This window comes from Electrophorus electricus, chromosome 20, assembly GCF_041902795.1.
Source record: "Electrophorus electricus isolate QZ-2024a chromosome 20, ASM4190279v1, whole genome shotgun sequence".
NCBI classification, from domain to species: Eukaryota; Metazoa; Chordata; class Actinopteri; order Gymnotiformes; family Gymnotidae; genus Electrophorus; species Electrophorus electricus.
This window is the reverse complement of record NC_137516.1, coordinates 12,925,121-12,946,306: the sequence shown is the minus strand read 5'-3', so window position 1 is coordinate 12,946,306 and position 21,186 is coordinate 12,925,121. Positions and strand designations below refer to the sequence as shown.

Here is a 21,186-nt window from a genome sequence, read left to right as displayed (position 1 = left end):
CTACGTCACCCATTCAAGTGATTCCTGGACGTACTGCGACTACGGCAGATGCATTCATTATGATTTTATGTTTCACGTTGATCCGGATCTGAAAGTAGGCTATACTGTACAGTATACAGCCCATACAGACTTGCAGTTTTCCTATTTATTTAGAATACAAAACCGTCGTTCCATACGATTTTTTGTAGTGTGAACAGAGTAAAATATGCCGGTAGAATCTACCTAGTAGATTGGTCACCACTTTTGAACACTGAGTTAGATTTATGTCTATCATTAAAATTGGTTGAGTTCTTGATCGTAACTAATCTACCGAGATGTAGTATTGTAACATAAATTTGATATATTTTTGTATCTCCGTCTACAGATGTAAATTATCCCGTATTATCTCGAAGGAAAATCAACATTAAGTAGAATAGAGGCAGAAGCAGAACCGAATTTGTAGAGGATTTGTGCAAGACAGTAGCATTGTTTCTTTGAACAGGACAAGGCCTTTGATCTTTTTCGCTCCTTGCAGTCGCTGCTGCTTTGAATATTAGGTAAAACAATTCACGCTTCAGCTTATGAATAATTACAGAGCTCGTGCTGAATTGGGTTACGTCGTGTGTGACGAGCAGCCTTTGATGTGCGACCCCTGGTGCCCAGTCCCGGCTCGGAATGACGGGAGCAAGCTACTCCACGAGCCGTTTGTCATTCGTCGGACAAACGGAATATAAACATTCTGGATTTACTACCCCGTCATCAAATTCACTTTATTGGACTAATGAGGACCATAGATTTCTGCTTGTGTCTAAACCTATCTGTGTATTAACGATTTGGTTGAATATTTCCACCTTTCCTTATATCAGAGTTCAACTCGAACCTGTAGTAGTGCTCGGTTAGTCATGCCTGGCCTGCGCACCTACAGGTTGAAAAAACGTATGGTTGTATGTTCACTAGAGGAGTCTATGGTACAGCCATGCAATAGGTACAGATGTGCCTGCAACGCATTTAGCAGCTAAACCCTGCAGAAAAATGACTGGAAGCCACCGGCAAACCCTTTTCTTTGTATGGTATGTCAATTGGTCTGTTGTTGGAGATAAAACACGAAGGCAGAGCCTGAGAGGAATTTTGGTATTCTAATTGCCACAAATATTTGATTCTTATACAGATAAAATAATATAAAATGAAGCTCTTCTCAAAGCCAACTGTTTCACTGTTGAACATTTGACAAATATTATATAGTAAATTAAGCAGAGTAATTAAAATATAATCACAGAAAGGAGCCCATGGAAATAACTTTCCAGAGTTTTTTTTTTATTTTTATTTGATCATATAAGAAAATAAGACAAAGCAACAACGTCCTCCTTTTTTCAGAGGCACACAAGGTGAAAGTTTGGCAACCAGAAATTAAAGTGAGACACCAAAGAGGGAAGCAGAATGTGTCAAAGCTGGTCTTATTTACCTAATTTTGAAACTAATCAATTTCACTTAAATATGTCTTAAAACATCAAACAACAAAAGATTAAACTATAGCATGAGCATGATTTTTGTAATTTATGAGCACATGCTTTATTTGCATAGCTTTAAAGATTTAAAAGATCATTGCTTGTCTATTAGCTACTTATTGAATGAAGTCGGTATTGTGAAATGAGCGGGCCCTACTTAATGGTAAGTCCTAAAAATAGCAATAACTAAACTGTATCTATCTGTGCTGGACAGTGAACCTTGAACCGATGTCAAATGAGAACGTCATCACTATGACTCACGCATTCTCTTTCATACTTCAGGTCCAAATAAGGCCTTATAATGAATAAATATAAATCTAAAAGTGAAGCAAAATGGACAGGGGAGGTGAGATCATCATTTAGTTAAGACTGTATAGAAAGTCACAAGTGTCACACAAAAATGTAACCTGCCCATGAGCGATGCCACAGCCTGCTCTGGGCTTATCCATGCCTATAGCTCTGACATGGTCTGCATTAACTTACATCTTAAGGCTTAGAACGGGCCTCCATTACTGTAGCATCTGACCGCATTAGAGAGCTACATCCTATTGGTAAACATAAAAGCGAAACTGTAAAATAAAAAAATACCAAAAGAAAATTTAAAAAAAAGAATCTCAGTGTCGTATTGTATTAGTGCCACTCTTTTTTTAGTTCAAGTTGGAGTTTGGAAGATGGCAGACACCTCCAGAAAGACCCATCGTGAATTCCTGTGGTGGTAGTAAGATCACATTCCTCCCACAGGCGACAACAGCAAAGTAAGACGAAAAGGAGTTCACTTCTTTTTCTGCGCATCAGTTTATTTTCTGTAGGGTCTGTGTAGCACAGGTTTCTCAGAAAGCACTTGATCTAAATGTTACAGCACATGAAATGCAACTCGACTAAAAACTCAACTCGAAGTTACATCACAGTAAAACAAAGGAAACTTCGATACAGTGCTTCATTCAGTACAAGGAAGCCGTGCTGCTGTTTTAAAAACAACCCTGTTCTCTAGTGTTGTGTGTTTCTGAAGTACTAGCGTGGATGCTAAAATATACACTTAAATATACAGTTTAATCACACACAGACAGTTCAGTCCTCTTCCGTTCAAAACAGTTGTGTTTTGCTATTCTGGGGCACCATTGCTGAGTACCCAGAAGGGTCACTTTTTTTTTTGCTCTGTCACCAGAACCAAGCAGTCAAGAACAAGGAATACCTGGCACAATTGTACTGGAAGCTGGGATTTTTAAAAACCGTGGACTGACTGGGCTGTCCCTATTTACTGGGTTGGGAAACACCAGGCTCATGGCTAATCCCTTGTTTCTCCAGCTCCCTCTGCTGGCAGAGGGATGGAATGACTTGAACCAGCAAGTCAGCACCTCAATGGCTTGTCTTGCCACCATCCTGCATTTCAGTGGACCCTAAGTGTCCCCTGAGGTCCTCCAGGACATACATATTACCCCCCCCCAAGACACACGTACAGTAAACATCTCCATTAGGACCCCCATGCAAAAAATTGAGGATAAGGCAAATTGGCAGACTAACGCCGTTATATCCTAGAATACAGAAAGCTTGCACGTCAAACTTGTTCAACACTGAGTATCAGCGTTTTTACCTTAAAAAAAAAAAAATTAGGATTAAAGTGGGCTGGCTGCATGTGTGACTCAGTACTGGACACACGACACACAAACAAAACATAGAACATCAAACGTTTACCTTTGCCTGCAAAGGTAGTCAACCTGACCACTACTAAAAAGATTGCAAGGCGTCTATTCTGCGCAAGTGATAAGATCACATCAAACTTGTATGGCACATGGTGACATCTCTTTCAAAGAGTTTCACAAGACAAGGTGTATCAAAATAAAAATGACCTAGTTTGTCAAGTCTTAATTCAGGTAGCACTCCGAGCATAACTTTAGAAGCCTGAAGTCTAGGGTACGAAGTCTATAGACTGATTTGTTTGTTTTAAAGCATATGTAACCTAAAGGTAGCCTCTGTACTTGTCCTTTTTTTTTCCCCCCTTTTCCAAACGATGATTGGGAGATATGTGGAAATTTGAAACTGGAATCACAGATCTTCCAAATAACCATCCTTGTAATATACTGTATAATGTACAGGGTGGGATGAGGCAACACAATGGGTCCTCAAACAAAACTCAAATGAATGGAATCGGTTGCCACATATGCATGGAGGTGGGTTGAGGGGGTGGACGTAAATCATTTTGATACTGAAGTACCAAAATCGCAAATGTACAGGTGGAAAAAGTAGTTGAAAGTGGTGGATGGACACCACGAGAACTACTGTTATGAACACGTGCGACTAAGAAGCTCCACTTTTGCCTGATTCAAGATTGTTATGTAGTGTGTGTGCGTGCATTAAAGGGCCTAGAGTGGCCCTTCTAAAGGGGTAGTGATGCAGGGGCTGGGGTGTAAATGGTCCAGACATTTCAGGACTGCTAGGGTTACTCTCTCTTGTCAGAAGCTTTGGACTGCTCCCTCTGGATCATACAACGGCGTATGATACTGTCAAAGCTGCCCAGATAGAAGAGCGCGATGGTGCGGAAGAGACCCATGGTCACAATCTAGACACAAGGAGATACAACACAATACACACACATGCACAATTTGAACAGCCGTTCATCCTAATCATGTCCATTCTGCAACAAGCAATAGACGTCACCAGCTTTTCTTTCTTCCTCCATGAATCCAGTGATGCCGTTTCACATTTACCACATTGGCACGTGGTTGATTTTTAGCTGCACGGCATTCTGCTTTCTTAAAGCATGCATTTTTGGCACCATCTGTGTTTACTCAGAATTTTAGAGGTGCACCAATACTGTTTCTTTTACAGACGGATTTATCTGCATTGAATAATACAGCTTGGAGTCAGATATTTTACACTGGTGTCCTTTTGCAATTTTGTGCCTCCATATATGACCAACGGATTTGGTGCCATTACACAGAGTGTGTATTCAGTAAGGATAGACAGTACCTGCTGTAGTCCCTCAGTAATGGAAGTGACAGGGGACATCCCACAGGTGAGAGCCGAAAGCATGTAGCCATCAGGTCCGATGGAGCTGCTGAAGTTCCCCTGCTATAAGTATAAGTATATGGGGAGGAGGAGACATAAAGAGCCAATCACAACTCAGATACCGTGTCCTTGGGCTGGGCGACACAGCAAAAAAAAAAAATTTAATCTTGATCTTTGTAAACTCATGGCCGATTCTTAATTATTATTTTTAGTCCTTACGTAATGAAATTGGAAAAATGACAATTGATTTCAAACGAAGGTTATGGTTTTTTTTTTAAATCAGAAATGTATTTTGGAATCTGTATCAGGCAAGTAGTGAAAAAAATTTCAATATCTTTAACAGACTAAAAATTGCACAAGTACAAGAAGGAACACGATTTTCTTTTCCTTTTAGCTATATCCATCCAATACCGTTGTTGATAGTTTTTCCTTCATGTGAAATGCCACTACTTCAGTAATTTCTTTCAACAGGGAGCGCTTCATGTCAAATGGAACTGCACTAGAAAATGAATTGGCCAACAGCTCTTTTGGTTATGAAGGGCAGCTGGTATTTTTGTTTGCGTCATAGCCTGTGTGCTGGAACATATTTATCGTGCTGCAATTTTTATTGCAAATAACTTTCAACATACCTTACATTTTAATTTACTGGCCATCTGACTTTTTAAATCCATCCCATATCCAAATTGGCTCCAGTTTCCACACGGCTTTGTTTTTTTTTATTTTTCTTTCTTTCTCTGCCTGTGTCTTGTGTTTTTATTTTCGTCTCCATCTCTCGTGTTTTGTATATTTCTGCCCTTCACCGTTCCACCTGTGTCTATTAGTGTACTTACACTTTGTGTGCCTGTCTTGTGTGGTCAGTCTTTTCTGTAATTATATCTGGCATTACTGAGTTAAATGAATGAATCGTAAAGATCGCCCTTCAATTACTTTACCCCCTTCTCTCTCTCGCAGTCACACATGTGAAACATTAAAAAAATATATTAATTAATTAAAACAATATTAAATCACAGTCTGAAAATTCAAGTTGTCAGGTATTTTACCACTACATAGATTAATGAAGTCGATATCTAAAATCATAATGCATACCCAGCCACAAAACATGCAAATTTAAATTCGGAGTACTGAGTCACATTATAAAGAATTAAAATCATCCATATTCACAACTCAAAAGGTGGAAGAACAGAAAATAATCCCCAAGAACTAAGCTTTCCACTTTAAAGCCCATTATCAAAGCACTTACTACAGCGTCTCTGACGACAACTTTGGCCACGTGCTCGGGCTGGCACACTCCAGATGTCTCAGAGATCAACTTGGTCTCTAAAGGCTGGAATGTAGAACACAACTTAGGACCCAGATTACAAACAGCCCATTTCAGTACTCTCAATACAAAATATCCACTGAAGCAAATAAACCAAATTTTTTAAAAAAGTGTCCATGAACAAAACCCCTGCTGGAAAAGTCTGAATCAAACATTTTCCGGCGCTCTTATAAAGTTACCACAAAATCAAAGTGAAGTAAAACTAAAAATAACTTCATATGATTGAACACAATAGCAAAAATGTTCTTAGTCTTCTATGTGGGCAGACAATCAATAGTGCTTTCTAGAAACAAGACTTGCTACTCCCATAAGCACTGCAAATAAGTACACATCAGCTGACCTTGGTCTTATTCTCTTCTGTCAAGCATGGCGTGTCAGTGTCAGGTGGGTAAGCCACTGTCACATAGACGTTATAGGGCTTTACCTTGGAGAGAAGTTATGAAAGGATGCCAGTTAGTCAATATATAAGCACTGCAAGTAAGTACACATCAGGTGACCTTGGTCTTATTCTCTTCTGTCAAGCATGGTGTGTCAGTGTCAGGTGGGTAAGCCACTGTCACGTAGACGTTATAGGGCTTTACCTTGGAGAGAAGTTATGAAAGGATGCCAGTTAGTCAATATACATCTCAGAGTGTTACAGGAATGAGGTCTGATTCACAGGGAAATGCCTGAAGCAACACCATACTGCTGCACTTATATTAAAATGTTTAACAATCTTAGCATCCCCAATTTTCCAAAGCACAGAGTGATAACACTTGATAACACTCCTAATTATGATAACACTCCTAATTATGAAGACACCCACAGACCCATACCTCCATCTGGAGGGCCTCAGCCAAGCCACGGAGAGCGAATTTGGAGGAGGAGTATGCAGTGTAGCCAAAGAGGCCAAGCTGGCCAGCCTGAGAGGAAATGAATACGACACGTCCCATCCTCCTCTCTTTCATAGTGGTGATGACGGCCCGCGTTGGATACACACTGCCCAGGTAGTTCACCTCCATTAGACTCTGACAGAGACAAGCTCACATATCAGACCGATCAAGAAAGAAAGGTTTATTTGTATAAGCTACAAACCTGGAGTGCATGGACACACAGGCCCACGCACACGCACACACACACACACACACACACACACACGCACACACACACACACACACACACACACACACACACACACACACACACACGAGAATCACTGTACGTCAGACCACTTATGGAGTGTCTAGATATTACACATTTCACAACAGCAGTTAAGGGTAGAAAATAACTGCTGCTGAAATTTATTTTAAAAATTGCAACGTCTTCTTACCTGCTCTTATGTGAATTACACAACAGCCATTTCAAACTGACCTGGAAGCGTTTGACATCCACCTCTTCAAACTTCCCAGAGACAGACATCCCTGCGCAGTTCACCAGCATGTCCACAGGACCCAGTTTCTCCTGAGCCTGAAGGGGAGGTAACCATCACTAAAACCATCCAAACACAACAGCAACACAGCTCAACACAAAAACAATTCTGCTTCAACTTTCTTATGCGCACATTAGCCCCACAACATCTCCCAAGGAAGCTCTTTATTCATATACAAACTTACTTGTTTTATGACACTCTCCACTTGGCTGTAATCTTTGGACACATCAACAGAAATGCAGAGCACCACCTTAGAGATTACAAGCAATAATTAATATCTGATAACATCAAATTAAATGTTTCCCCTCATACAATTGTTAATTCAATAATGTGCAATTAATATTGTTTCAGATGCTATAAGAAACTTAAACATAAAATGCTCATGCACATACATCTCTTAACTCTCCTCCATGGCTCTTCACTATTTATTGTATTTTTATTTTATTTTTCCCTAGTTAAATACCATTAACAGTTGCATGTTTGTCAGGTCTGCTTAATATATTACATACATGTGTGCACTCAACAAGACAAATTCCTGGGTTAACATACTTGGCTAAATAAAGTGATTTTAATTCTGATTCTAAAGAATACTGTGTTCACATCCAAAAATGGTTGGTACATACCTGTTTGTCATTAATTGCAAACTTTTCCACTTCTTTCTTTGCTTGAATCAGCTTGTTCTGTACAGAAGATTATAAGATTCAGGACATATTAATTATTCTTCTGAGATATGCAAATTAGATTTTAAAATGTCTAAACAAAAACCAAGGGCACCTCACCTCATCACGTGCCACTAATGTGATGAAGGCACCTTGTTTATAGCACTCAATAGCAATGCACTTCCCAATTCCACTGCTGCCACCAGTTACCTGTTATATAAACAAAAACAAACACACACCTCCTAAATGAAAACTCCATTCTACATCACACCTAGTTCATCTGTCTGAGCAGTTTACATGCAAACACACTGGATTATACACAAAAGCTTTAATCTTATTTTTACAGGTCAATTGCCTTTATGTTTAGCTACTGCTTTTGCTATTAAGAAATATCTGCTGCCAAAAGCAGGATATATACCTCATTGCCGTTAATCACCTTATTGAAAGTGTTTGGAACGAGTTTTATAAACTGAAATATAAGATGATCCTATTCTCTTTCGTTTACTAAAGTAAAAAGATAAACAATTGAAAAGGCTAATTTAGGTCAGGTTTTCACACAAACCCAGGCCCAATAAGAATAATTAAGGTAAATGTATAACTAGCTAGTAAGTTGACGTAAAATAGGCATTAATTGAACCGCACAGGTATTATCGCTAGCGAGATTTCAAAAGCTAGCTAGCTAAGCTAAGATAGCCCCTCTACTAACTCACTTAGATTAAGTCATTGATAAAATTGTCGCTCAGATATTATGAGTTATGTAAATAAATACTGATGCGTACTGTTTCGCTGGACAATTGATCCACATTTTTGTAAGTAAATATCTAGATTTCGCCACTGCAATGCTAGCTAGCTCGCTCGCGACATGGTTACTTACCACGACATGGGCCCCTTTGAGTTTGAGCGGTTTGGGGCTTATTAAAGGGGATATCATATACAGGAGTAAGACGAAGGCCACGATAAATGCCGCAACCACTAAAAGCATAATGAAAGGGAGAAGCAACCACCAAGAGTTAGAAAAGAGCCAGTCCGAAATTGCTGAGCTCAAACCCTCTTCAGAGGACATGGGTCAACCTTAGGCTGGCGTTAGCCAACAAGCGAACGTTGCCTAGTATAGATTCGGAAAGAGTTCAATGTCCGAACAGCTGCTCCCTCTGTTAACTGAGAGACAACAAATAAGATTTCAGATTAATCTGAATACTTGTAGCATTTACCGCTGCTGAAAACAAAAAGCCTTAGGATGGAAAGGTGAAATGACGCTGAGGCTACGTTCACTAACATGAACCAAAACACAACATACTGGTCATTTGCATGAAGTTCCTCCCTCCAGTCGGCTAGTTTCTGGGATTGTAGTTCCTTAGTTTTTACGTATCACTTAAAGACACCGAAATGCTTAAGTAAACGACTACAAGTACTAGAGTTCAATATCGCGCATCTGGAGATTCACAATCAATTGCTGCCAAGGGCGGAGTCTTGCCGTTAAATTGATACATAAACCGTGAAGACACAACGGGTCCATTTAAACCGATTTTGATTTTTAAGAACTATCCTACAGTATAAAATGATCCTAACAATATAATTAAAGTATGAAATATGGCATTATTACCATTATAGAGAGTGATGGGTTTTCTTATTCAAAGACTTAAATAGCTCTGTAACGGTGAACCACAACTCCGCATTTGTCCATAACCAGTTCTAAACGGTGTCAACAAGCCGTCATTTTATGCATTTACACAAACGTCACATTATATGAAAATAAATTCATGTCAAAATATTTCCTTGAACTATTGTAATCAACTGCACATCCATGAACATTACAACCTATGTACAGTGTTCAATAACAGAAATGTTGAAATGCAAAATAAATGTCTCCATCCAACTAAAATCTAATAAATAAATGCTTTCTACTTCAGTATTTGTCAACATAAGTCTTTATTTACATGTGTATAATAAAAGAAACAAGTAACACAAAATACTAATTGGTTCTGAAGAAATTTCTTAACATGGATCCTCCAACTGAAAAAAAGTTGGATACATACCTACATACGAACTAGTAATGGTGGTATACATAGTAGTGGTATATTTTAATAGCAATTTACTATCTTAACATTTTTAAGGAAAAAACCAACACCATAAGTGCATAAGAGCATATCTGTATACAATATGATAGGGTATTAATTTAAATGAAATGTGCAAATATTATTCAACAGTTCCCCAAATGTTCTGTCTATAAAACATTAATATAGAGCTACTCAAAAATATGCATAGAAGGCACATGGTTTGCTTAGCTGTAGCAAGAGGGTCAGTAGCTATGTAACCAGGTGAAAGCATCTTCAAATATTGGCCTCAAATCATCAGATGCACCTTAAATAATAATGTGGGGCACCACTGTGGGCTTTAATTTCATTTCAATATAGATTCCTCCTTTTACCCAGAGTCAGCTGTATAGCCTAATAAATGCAAACACACCAAGAAAAGCATTACTGTCTCATGGGGCCAGGCAAGCGGAATTAGAGAATGGTGGATGAGATGGAGAAAAGTATGTATGATAAGCCAAGCACAAGGTCTATATACTGTAGTGCATGGATGCAAATATACTCATTACTGATCCCTCATCTTGTCCAATAAAGGAAGTCAATTTTGTAAAAATATTACAAATGGACAAAAGACTGAAATGATTAGGATTTCAGGCCTTGTGAGACTATATTCTCCATCCACCACAGAGCTTTGCAAGAAACTCACAAAAAGCCAAAAGTCTGTGTTATAGTGATCTTCTTTGCACCCAGAACTTCAAATGTATCTTCTTAAAGTAGTTACAATGAAAACATTTTAGGTTACGGTTTGCAAAAGCAGATGTTTTGCACTCCTTGGATAAAGTTACCTTAGATTTAGTAGTTGCGACTATTCAGAGGCACGCTATCCTATAAATAAGACAGACTCAGTACTTAAAAGCATGGCGTTTACATCCTAAAAATTTATGAATGCAGTAACGCCTATGAAGCGTCTTCTGGCAATCTGAGAGACAGAGATTTTAAAGTTTCACTCTGTAAGATTGGAGACCCTGCATCCACTAAAATCAAAATGAGCCTTACACCATCAGCTTATAGGGAGTTGAAATACATCTGTGTGCTCTGTAGTGGTGTCAGAAAATTGTCCAAGTTCACATTAGTGCACTGCTGAAAATTTGTTGCACCAGAAAACACAACTTTCAGAATGCAGTTTTATTCGTAAGGCAGCTGTTGTGGAAAAAGGGTTATCACATCTCCTCCAGATGCAATGATTCAACCGTGACAAATACAGGTAGTGGGCCCAAGCCTTGGAATGTACTAACGGCACCCTTATATGCAGAGTGGGGTAGGGGATGGTGGATGGGGCAACCTTAGGACAAAATATAAATCAATAAAGTATTGGGTCCCATGTAACCTTCAGACTGGCCTCAAAGAAATGTCCAGACTTGCCAGTCAAAGCAGAAGTCCAAGGGGAGAGGAAAGAGGAGAGGAAGAAAATGAAAAAAAAGACTTTACAATCACAAGGCATTTGCTTTGGTTCCCAGAAACAAGTCTGTCCCCCTCAGCCTTCCTGTCCAAAGTCCTCGGTGAACTTCCTCAACTTTTCCAGATCCTGCTCGTTGACGGTGGGCTTGGTGTTGGACAGGGATCTTAACATGTCCGCCTGGGTGCGCAGACACAGAATAGTACATGGGCACTTAACCGCTAAAATTTTACAAGCACAAAACATGACCCAATTGTCCATAGCTTACATAGTTAAATGTCTTTTTTTTTTAAAGGGATTTGTGAAATATGTGACTTCACTGCCCTTATGTTTATTCTGTAGCTTAATGAACAGTCACATTTTTCTAAGCATTTCTATATCTAAAACAGGCTTTGAATTGCACTGATAGATATGCATAACAGGTTATGAGAATGCATATTCAGAGTTCATCTACTGTGACATACACCTGTTTGACCCATTTCCTGAAGTGTTTGGGAGCCCAATCCACACCGTAAATCATCTCTGAAAGGCGATCTAGCTTTCCAAAGACCAGAGTAAACAAAAACAAGCTGCCTAACTGGTTAACCATGGCTTGATATGCTTTTTTTGTGTATGGTTGCACACAAACATTTTGCAGAATATGTAACACAGGAAGGAATGGATTTCCTGTGCAAACACACTCTACGGCCCAACAAACTCAAAGCACTCACCATACTAACTACAGGCTCCAGGAGTTTATCCCCAGGAACCTCCACCCAGGTCATCTCTATAGCCTGAGGGTCACCTGGAGAACAAGGCGTCAGGAGGTCATCCAATATTACATTTGGATCGTCCCGCGATGGGCCTCGTACCTTAAAAATAATAATAATTAAAAAAAGTTAAAATACAAAAAACTAAAACTGTGAGAATTCCATATGCACTAAGAATTAGTGCCAGCATTCTTCATAGTTTTCTTTTTCTTCCCCCCCCCCACTAAAAAATGAGTTTTTTTTTTGTACTAAAATGTTGAGTTTGCTAGGTGTGCATTTTATATAGAAATCTCCTAGCCAAAAAAAACTCCACTGTATTTGTATGACAGCTCAGTAACAACCAGGCAGGCCCAATAAAGAGACTCTGCCTCCCTTGTAGGGACCTACCCGCTTAAAGTGAGTGGCTGATTGCACCTTCCGCACAGGCTGCATAAGCGCATCGCGGACTATAATGCTGATGTCGGCCCCTGAATAGCCATCCGTCTTTTTGCCCAGGGTGGTGTAGTCGGTATCAGTGAGGCTGTTGGGCGTGGTGCCCAGGTGAAGCTTGAACATGAAGGAGCGAGCGTGCTCTTCAGGAAGAGGGATGTAAATGCGCTTCTCAAATCTGCACATGTGGCCACACACAGGCACGTGCAAACACGCAGAGGAGGAGGTGAATGACTACGTAGCATAAATTACTAACATCAAAGAATGTAATTCGCACACGTCTAGCACGATGGTGACGATTAGTTAACAATTTTAGCCCATTCTCATAGGAACTGAAGTATGTAGTATACTGAGTAAAGGAGATGAAGCAAGTTGACTACCCCCAGAATAAAAAGCTTGGTCAGACCTACACTACAGCATTGCTTTTCAGAGAACCAGTTTCTTCACACAATCCTGCTACACAGCTCCATCTACTGGCCTAATCTCATATCCAGATGAAATGCATTTTTTTTTATAACAGGGAAAGTGCTGCTCATACTCATACTGAAGCTCAGCAATCAAGTGACAGTCCGCTGCATGACTTAAAATAGGGAGTTGAAAAACCTGTTCTGGGTGACCTGTAGTCAGCTGGAAAAGGTATCACTCATGCCAGTAGTGATGCTGACTAACAGGTCAAGGAACTTTGCTTGAATAGTTGCAATTGCTTTCTTTATTTAGCATATCCTCCTGACATCCTCCAGTGAAACAGTTTATTACCGTCTCCGTATAGCAGAATCCAGTGTCCATGGGATGTTGGTAGCTCCCAGCACCAGAATGCCTTTGTTGTCATTACCAACACCTGGGAAGGGGTGATGAATAATTAGATTCTAAAGAAAAGTTTGTAATTCTGCATGACATCAAAAATGACATCCACATATGTATATCACACCATCAAAAAAACCTGAGGAGTGAAGTCACATTAATCACCATCTGCGATCAGGCGATGGGAAGGTTGTGGACTATACTTAGCTAAAGCCGATCTTACACCTCCCAAACTGAGTCAACCGGGTTGACTGACTGCACTGGGAGGATGCTAGCTTTCTGAGGGGCATACTGTGTGGTGCTGCTCCTCACCCTGCATCTGCACCAGGAACTCCGTCTTGATCCTACGTGCTGCCTCGCTCTCGTTCTCGCTCCTGGAGCCGCACAGTGAGTCGATCTCATCAATGAAGATGATTGACGGACTGTGCTCTCTGGCGAGGGTAAACAGGGTCTTCACCAACCTGAAGGAGACAAGCTCGGTTGTATGACAAACAAACTTAAGGAACAATGCCCAATAAAATCAAATTATTATAGTCTAATTATATTTTAGTCTAATTAAAATCTTTGTACTTGTACTTGAGAAGTGTGGCACATTGTTTATTCTTGATAAACAGGACCTGAGGTCACATTTATATTTGCAGTTTGCTTCTCTTGGTTCAGAACAATCATACATTGCTGCTTTTAGTCTTGGTTCACTTAACACCGCTATATTTCATATTTACCATTGAACCAAAATATGTATGCAAGGTTATGAGGATACATCATATCCAGATTAAACAGCTTTTATGACAACTATGATTATAACAACCAAATAGAACAATGCTCTATGCTGTCTTAAATACACTAGTGGGTTTTCTATATGTGGGTGGTATTTTTACCAGTTAAAAATCCCAGAAGAGCTGGCAAAATGCATTATGCTGGCAAAATGCATTATGGAGGCAAAACAGAATGAGGGATTTCGCATTATTGTAGTTACTGTCACAAAATATAAGTCATAAAAAATTGTACAAATCAGGAAGTGTTACATCCATATGACTTTTGTTCACATCTTTTGGTTTGATTGTTATTATAACAAGACTAAAAACAACAATGTATCATTGTCTGCTTTGGACCTGACCAACGGACCCAAACCACAAATATAAATGAGACGTTAATGAGGCTTTTTGGTTTTCTTTATGAGTATTATATATGCACCATAATGGAAAAAAAAATATATGTATTGGAATTTGTATGTATTGTGATTTGATGTAAAACTTGATGCAGCTCAAACAATTACTTAAAAACCAAAGACTCATCACCATATCATGCCACCACCCAACAGTCAGGTGCCTTGGTAGGCCATGTGTAGTGAACAGAGTAACTCTGGAAGCAATAGCTTACTTCTCACTCTCTCCGAGCCACTTGGACACCAGGTCTGAGGATGAGATGGAGAAGAAAGTGGAGTTGTTCGCCTCAGTGGCCACGGCTTTGGCCAGGTAAGACTTGCCCGTGCCGGGCGGCCCAAAGAGCAGGATCCCCCTCCATGGAGTCCTTTTGCCTTGGAGAGAAGGAAACAGCTGTGTCACAACACTCAAACATGCGCACAATCCATTAAAAATTAAATGCATTTTAACCAACATTCGAACCTGCAAAAAAAGTTAAGGGTATCATTGGTTATTACAAACATCATTTCTCAAGCAGAAAAAGCAGCAGAGCACAAAGGTTAAGGGTTTACTATTGTCCGATTTTTTTTTAAAGGCAAACCTGTGAAGAGGTGGGGGAATTTGATGGGCAAAATAACAGCCTCCTTCAGGGCCTCTTTGGCACCCTCTAGTCCAGCCACATCATTCCACTGAATATTCGGCTTCTCCATGACAATGGCCCCTACAAGGTAATACTCTTTTAGTCAGATTCCAAATGTACTATACATCTGATCACACCTCCACAATTTTCCCAAAAGGATTTGGTTAATAGATTTGGTAAACAGCATTTGAAGGAGCATTTGAAAAATAGCCAACCTGAGAGCTGACTCTGAAACTTCTTCTTTTCTGGGTCTTCTTCATCTTCACTGTCATTTCTACAATGAAAAACCACAAGTCTGAACCCAATAAAAACATATAAAAGCATATACCATATATAATTCTGGAAATAACTTTAGGAAAGTCTTTGGCTTGCCATAAAAAATAAGAGTATATGACTTGAATAAACCAGCTTCAGAAAGCAAAGGTCCTCCACAGGATACTGTTCCAATCATCTGGAATTGTTAATTAGCTCATGCCAACAGGTAGAATGAGGCAGTAAAATTAATCAGGAAAATTACTTTTTAAACCTGAACTTTTGCACCGCAGACAGATACAGACACACACACGCAGACACACCCTTTGTCGTCAGACTGGGACTCCTTAACAGGTTTGGCAGGTGCTTTCTCTTTATTTTTCAGATACTCCTTTAGTTTCTCTGCCCGGTCCAAGTACTCAGCACACTTAGCCCTTATGCTCTGCTTAGCTTTGTCCCCTTGAGCTTCATCTAAGGGCACATTAAGAGTTTTCAGTTATAAAAAAAGAGGAAAAAAACAATAAAAAAGTAGTGCCTGAAAGTCAAAGTGCTGCTCAGATCTTTTCCCCAAGGGCAAGACCTAACCACTTGTGGACAATACCTGTTCAGCACCTAGAGAAAATAAAACTCCAATTGACATGACAGACCATCAGGCACATAAAGAGAATGTGTACTTGCATTTGATCACGTGCAGGAAGTATTGAACGGCATGCTGGTACAGACGCAGAGCCTCCTCATAATTCTGGGCCTTGTCCTCTTGAGCCGCTTTACTTGCAAGATCTATGGCTTTCTGCAATTAGCAAAAAAGAAACTCCAGTAATACTATAGATTAGGTTACAGGCAAGTAAGTATTCTACAGTCTTAGATTTCACCATCAGTTTTCCATCACTGATTTTTTGCCTGTATTTATCAAACAAACTTCTTAGGGGATTGCTCAAATGAAAGACAATAACACATATGAGCAAAGCCATTAATAATTATGCAAATCGTTTCCCTTTGACAACTGATAAGAGCTTCTGTGGTGATCGGTTAAAGCACACCTGAAAGTTCATGTGTAATTTTTGCTTCTCGAACATAGTACAATGGATAGAACTGTTCACTGGATACACGCGAGATTACAGTGGGCGTGTTGGAAGGTCATTTGATCTATATTTACCTTTTTTATTTCCAATTACATCCAGCGATTTTATCATATTCGACTGGTAGAATTTTGGCTAATGAATAAAATTCAGTCGGCCATTTTTAGGGATTATCAAGAAACGAACCGTCATGCAGTTATATGAACAGTGACATGTTAACAATGTACAGAACGCCCTGCATACGATTCTTCTGTACAAGCAAGATCAATGGGTTAGATATCAACATATTCATTTCATATGTTCTAACTAACCTTCGTTTAGGAAAAAAACTAAAAAAAATCCTAATAGGTGTTTTCTGTCTAAGAAACGAATGTAATATGAAATGTAAACAACGCGATTGACCGATGCACTATGCAGATAGCCAGATAGCAAACTTCATAAACCTTTGAACAGAGAAGGGGGCATATAACAAGTTGACTAGGTATTTGTCTAGCTGGATATATGCAATTTAGCTACATCTGTCATAATTAAGTTAGCCAGCTAGATACTGACACAACACTTTGTCGACGAGTGTCACGATTAGCAAATATTAGCCATCTAAGATATGCTAGCTAGGCCACCAGCATTTGGACGCTTAACAAGACTATGTGGAAGAGACTTTGGTAAACGTCAACAGTTTAAGAACACATCTGTGGAGTAACTTAAATAGCTATTTAAAATTAGTCATTAGGGAATTACAGCAAAGAGAAAAATAATTAACAAGATAGATAGATAGAAAACAAGCTAATCGTCTAGACAGACAGCTAGCTAGTTATCTTAGCTAATTTGTTTGCCAAGTTCTTACCTGTAAGTTGTTGTTGGCAGCCATAGTGGCTGATTAAATATCACGATCTTAGAAAATACGGCGTGTGTTCGCTAATATAAAGGTACTACAGTATTTTTCAAGTTATGACACAACGATCCGTTTTTCAAAAGTAAAAAAAATAACATTTAGATGTGTTCTTGTTTTTGAGATAATGGAGGCGCTAATAACTTCCGCGTTAAAATGTCGAATGTCACTTCCGTCTGCAACACTCACGTGCTACAAAATTGTCATGACGTTACGTTCAATGATCCACACTCTAGACTGTATACAGTCTACCACACCTTGAATTCTATGTTAGGGTTGTAATTGTAAAAGTAATTTAGTGGAACATGATATTCTAAAAACACGTATTGTTAATACACTGGAACAAATTTAGTAAAATCTATGCTGAATAAAAAATCTTGTAAACACTCTACTAAACATGTCATGACCCAGAATCAGGCTAATGCCACATAAATAATATTATCTAGTGTCAGATACCTTTATGTCCTCATAGTAGGGTCAGAACCTAAAAGGTGCTATTACAATTCAAGTTGCACCTAACAGTTTGTCCTGATTTTGTTTGCCTAATTGATCAGATCATACAGCAGCCCTGACTATCATCATGTCATCTTAATTCTAAATGCTGACACAATGTACCTCAGCCTAGCTGAATAAATTCAAACTTTCTTTAAAAGTTCCTAAAAATAAATAAATAAATAAATAAAAAACTGTAGTTATGGCCTATGATTAGTTTAGCGATAGACTGTGTTGTATAATAGAGGAACACTGTCTTGTAGTAATAAGTCCTTATAATCGTAAATATTCATGACGTCAAACAGATGTGGATGAAAGCTTCATCCATTCATTTACTACATGCTTCCATTCCACTGGTCCTGGAGTTTAGAAACTGTTATTGGGTGTCTCAAGGTCCTGTGTGATAGCTAACCACCATATGATGAATGAGCAACTGACCCGTGCTGTTTTTATCTATACAAACAAGAGATTCTTGCCCTTTCGTATAAACTAATGACCTGTTTCTCATCAAGATAGTTTTGAAGTTCCTCTGCCCGGTTAAGGTATTCTGCACACTTGTCTCTGATCTTCTGGTTGCCTTCCTTTCCCTGTGGCTCACCTAAACATGCAAAAACAGGCAAACACAAACAAATAAACAAATGACGTATCATCACAAATATTGTATGCTCTAATTTGTTACCTTTACCGACTACCACATTACCCCATGTCTTCCATATCATGATGAAAATACTCACTTTTGATGACATGCAGAAAATACTTCACTGTATGTTTGTAAGATTTGACAGCTTCCTCATAATTTCCAAATTGATCCTCTTGTGAAGCTTTGTTAGCTATTGCTATAGCTTTCTGTAATAGAAGAAATGAGGAAGAAGGATGGAGGTAAGTACTTAGGTAACAGATGACATTATCCAAGTTATCCATGGATATCAAATCATTATAACTATATAATGTAAATTACAGTGCCCTATAAAAGTATTCAACCCTCTTAAAACTCATTAAGTTTGTCTGGATTACAAATGATACACAGGATGTTTCATCCAGTACTTTTTATTGCAAATCAATACGCTCTTAAAGTAAAATTTCAAATTCCCAAATTCAAATGACTACTGTGCTGCTTTGGCCATGTGTTGAGATCACTATCTTGCTGAAAAGTGAAGTTTCTCTCATCTAACCATAAAACCATATCCCACATTTTAGATAGGTCATTCCAAAATTTTTGTCTTGAACAATGGCTTCTTTCATTGAAGCCAGTTGTATGGCAAGCTCTTGTTATTGTTATTTTTTTAGTTTCTCTGTGGCTTTCCTCACAAGTCCCCTCCTTGTGAGTTTTGAGAGAGCCTTGTATAAGCAGTGCCTGGATGGTATGGTGCAGCTTCCATATCCTTAAATAATGTATGTCGCTTTAGCTCTGTCTATTTTTTTAGATGGCTCCTTGGTCTTCATTTTCACAACTTTCCTTTAGATTCACTGACTGATGAGTGAATAATAATTAAAAAAAAAATTGCTATGGTATCATGTAAAAGTGCCTCCTTCATGTACCCTCACCAGGTCGTGATTAGTTGATCTATTCCAGCTCCCAAGACACTTGAACCAGGTAAACAAGTGCTGCAGAACTTTTGATCACCTCAGATTCAAGTGCATCCAAAACAGTAACTGAACAAATATATGGACTAGCTTGGGGCTCCTGAGAACTGAACTGAGAACCTCTATTTTAAGCAATATGTAACATTAAGCTTACACAGCAGTGTTTTGCCATCAAAACACCACATTTTTGCTCTGTCCCAACTACCTGCACAACTGTACCAGGAATTCAGTGTCCCTGGTTGTTTGGCTCAGACAAGTTGGAAGCTGGGACAAACATTCACTGGGGAATTCTTCTAGCACTTTGTTGAATATATGCCACAAAGAATTAAGGCAGTTCCAAAGGCAAAAGGGGGTCCAACCCAGTACTAGCACAGTGTGCCTAATAAAGTGAACAGTGAGTGCATATATCAGTTTATGCTTTATTCATAATGGTTTGCCTAAACAGTATTTTCAAATAAATTTTCAGTATGTATAATATAAGCATCCATGTGCTATTTGTTCAGAATAGGCCAATGAAGGTTTACACAATGAACAGTGTACAGGACTCCGTTACACTCAGGCAATTAACCTCAAAGTACAGTAATGGTGCCAGCAGTGGTGCATTACAAATTACAATGGACATTACAATATATAACAACCCACATTTGGTTGTCATACATGTATATATGTAAGTGATTGTATTAATGTGTGATTTTATATAAGAGAATAATCAGATTTGGTGGTCTGGTTTGTTGGCCTAACACTCTGGCTCTAAGCATATTTCTCAACCCATGTATGCTATTTCACCCCTCAATTTATCATACAAAGTCCGTTCATTAGCTATCATAATAATAAATCAAAGAACTGCTCTGCAGGTACGAGTCAAATTTAACCAGATCAAACCTCATATAGCCTACACCAGCCCATATTAGCATGATAAACAATATAAAGCAGACAGTATATGCAGCCCGTTTATTATTATTCTTATTTTTATTATTATTATTATTATTAATAGTAATACTACTACTACTACTACTACTACTACTAATAATAATAATAATAATAATAATAATAATAATAATAATAATAATAATTTGTGTAAATGCTAGGACGCAGATGAAGCTAAACATCTGTGGTTCGTTGGACAGAAGGTAGCCTACGTCACCGCTGAAAACTTTATCACGTTCCCTACCGGTCAGTTTGTTGACACGATCGTTTAACCAGCAGAGAAATAACTGCAAAAAAATCCGATATGAAAGTGTTCCTGACCAGTGGAGACATTAAAAAGTATACAGATTAAACTGTAGCTCCACTTTGGCTTACCTGTAAATTTGTTGGTTCCATTGAACGCAGCGAAAAAATACACAAACGTATCCTGAAAAGGATGTAGGCATAGACTTCAAGAATCAGTTTCGTTTGTCACTTGCCTGCTATGTCTTCCGTGCAACGCCCACTAGACCAATATAAAAGGAATGTTAACAATGCCGAGATCACTCTATGAGCACTGGGCTTATCCAGTTTAAAAACAAATAGTGAATAGTTTCACCAGCGAAGACATTCATTTAGATGCATTTCTCTAATTGGCAATTGAGCATGTCCATTAACGGTAATGCACTGTACCTCCTAATTCTGTTATGTTCATGACAGAATTACATTTCTGTCATGAACACTGGCAGTGCTGAAGAGAAGAACTTAAATTCTGTTTAACCAACGTGCCTCGCGCTACCACTGGTGAGCGCTATATAAATGGACTTATAGTTCATGTACTTCTCGGAGAGCATTTGTT

The 21,186-nt window shown here is 38.8% G+C and overlaps 2 protein-coding genes across 4 annotated transcripts; both read right to left on the bottom strand.

Annotated features, from left to right (window-relative positions):
* Positions 1-2,260: 2,260 nt before the first annotated feature.
* kdsr (3-ketodihydrosphingosine reductase) lies at positions 2,261-9,179 on the bottom strand. Of its 2 annotated transcripts, none has more exons than XM_026998257.3 (10): positions 8,750-9,179; positions 7,996-8,085; positions 7,840-7,896; positions 7,401-7,466; positions 7,159-7,254; positions 6,624-6,815; positions 6,306-6,389; positions 5,731-5,814; positions 4,452-4,553; positions 2,261-4,041 (listed from the first exon to the last, which is right to left on the bottom strand). In XM_026998257.3, the coding sequence occupies exons 1-10, from the start codon at positions 8,936-8,938 to the stop codon at positions 3,922-3,924; spliced, it is 1,080 nt and encodes a 359-aa protein (XP_026854058.1). In that variant the 5' UTR covers positions 8,939-9,179; the 3' UTR covers positions 2,261-3,921. The 2 variants fall into 2 exon arrangements, with proteins under 2 accessions (XP_026854058.1, XP_026854057.1); XM_026998256.3 differs by lacking the exon at positions 6,306-6,389 and adding an exon at positions 6,149-6,232 and having other exon boundaries at positions 8,750-9,176.
* Positions 9,180-9,787: 608 nt separating this feature from the next.
* On the bottom strand, positions 9,788-20,759 carry vps4b (vacuolar protein sorting 4 homolog B). Of its 2 annotated transcripts, XM_026998356.3 has the most exons (13): positions 20,724-20,759; positions 18,572-18,683; positions 18,335-18,435; positions 16,056-16,167; positions 15,701-15,848; positions 15,341-15,399; positions 15,087-15,206; positions 14,724-14,880; positions 13,656-13,804; positions 13,299-13,380; positions 12,501-12,720; positions 12,075-12,215; positions 9,788-11,544 (listed from the first exon to the last, which is right to left on the bottom strand). In XM_026998356.3, the coding sequence occupies exons 1-13, from the start codon at positions 20,742-20,744 to the stop codon at positions 11,443-11,445; spliced, it is 1,524 nt and encodes a 507-aa protein (XP_026854157.2). In that variant the 5' UTR covers positions 20,745-20,759; the 3' UTR covers positions 9,788-11,442. The 2 variants fall into 2 exon arrangements, with proteins under 2 accessions (XP_026854157.2, XP_026854158.2); XM_026998357.3 differs by lacking the exons at positions 18,335-18,435; positions 18,572-18,683; positions 20,724-20,759 and adding an exon at positions 17,301-17,525.
* Between the last annotated feature and the right edge of the window lie 427 nt (positions 20,760-21,186).

Coding starts and splice junctions, on each gene's coding strand:
- kdsr (XM_026998257.3), bottom strand. CDS start 8,938: ATGTCCTCTGAAGAGGGTTTGAGCTCAGCAATTTCGGACTGGCTCTTT. Junction 7,255..7,400: donor TGGAGAGTGTCATAAAACAA/GTAAGTTTGTAT, acceptor CCTCCCCTTCAG/GCTCAGGAGAAACTGGGTCC. Junction 6,390..6,623: donor CTGAGGCCCTCCAGATGGAG/GTATGGGTCTGT, acceptor CTTCTCTCCAAG/GTAAAGCCCTATAACGTCTA.
- vps4b (XM_026998356.3), bottom strand. CDS start 20,744: ATGGAACCAACAAATTTACAG. Junction 13,805..14,723: donor TGGCTCGGAGAGAGTGAGAA/GTAAGCTATTGC, acceptor TGTCTCCTTCAG/GTTGGTGAAGACCCTGTTTA. Junction 12,216..12,500: donor CAGCCACTCACTTTAAGCGG/GTAGGTCCCTAC, acceptor ATTATTTTTAAG/GTACGAGGCCCATCGCGGGA.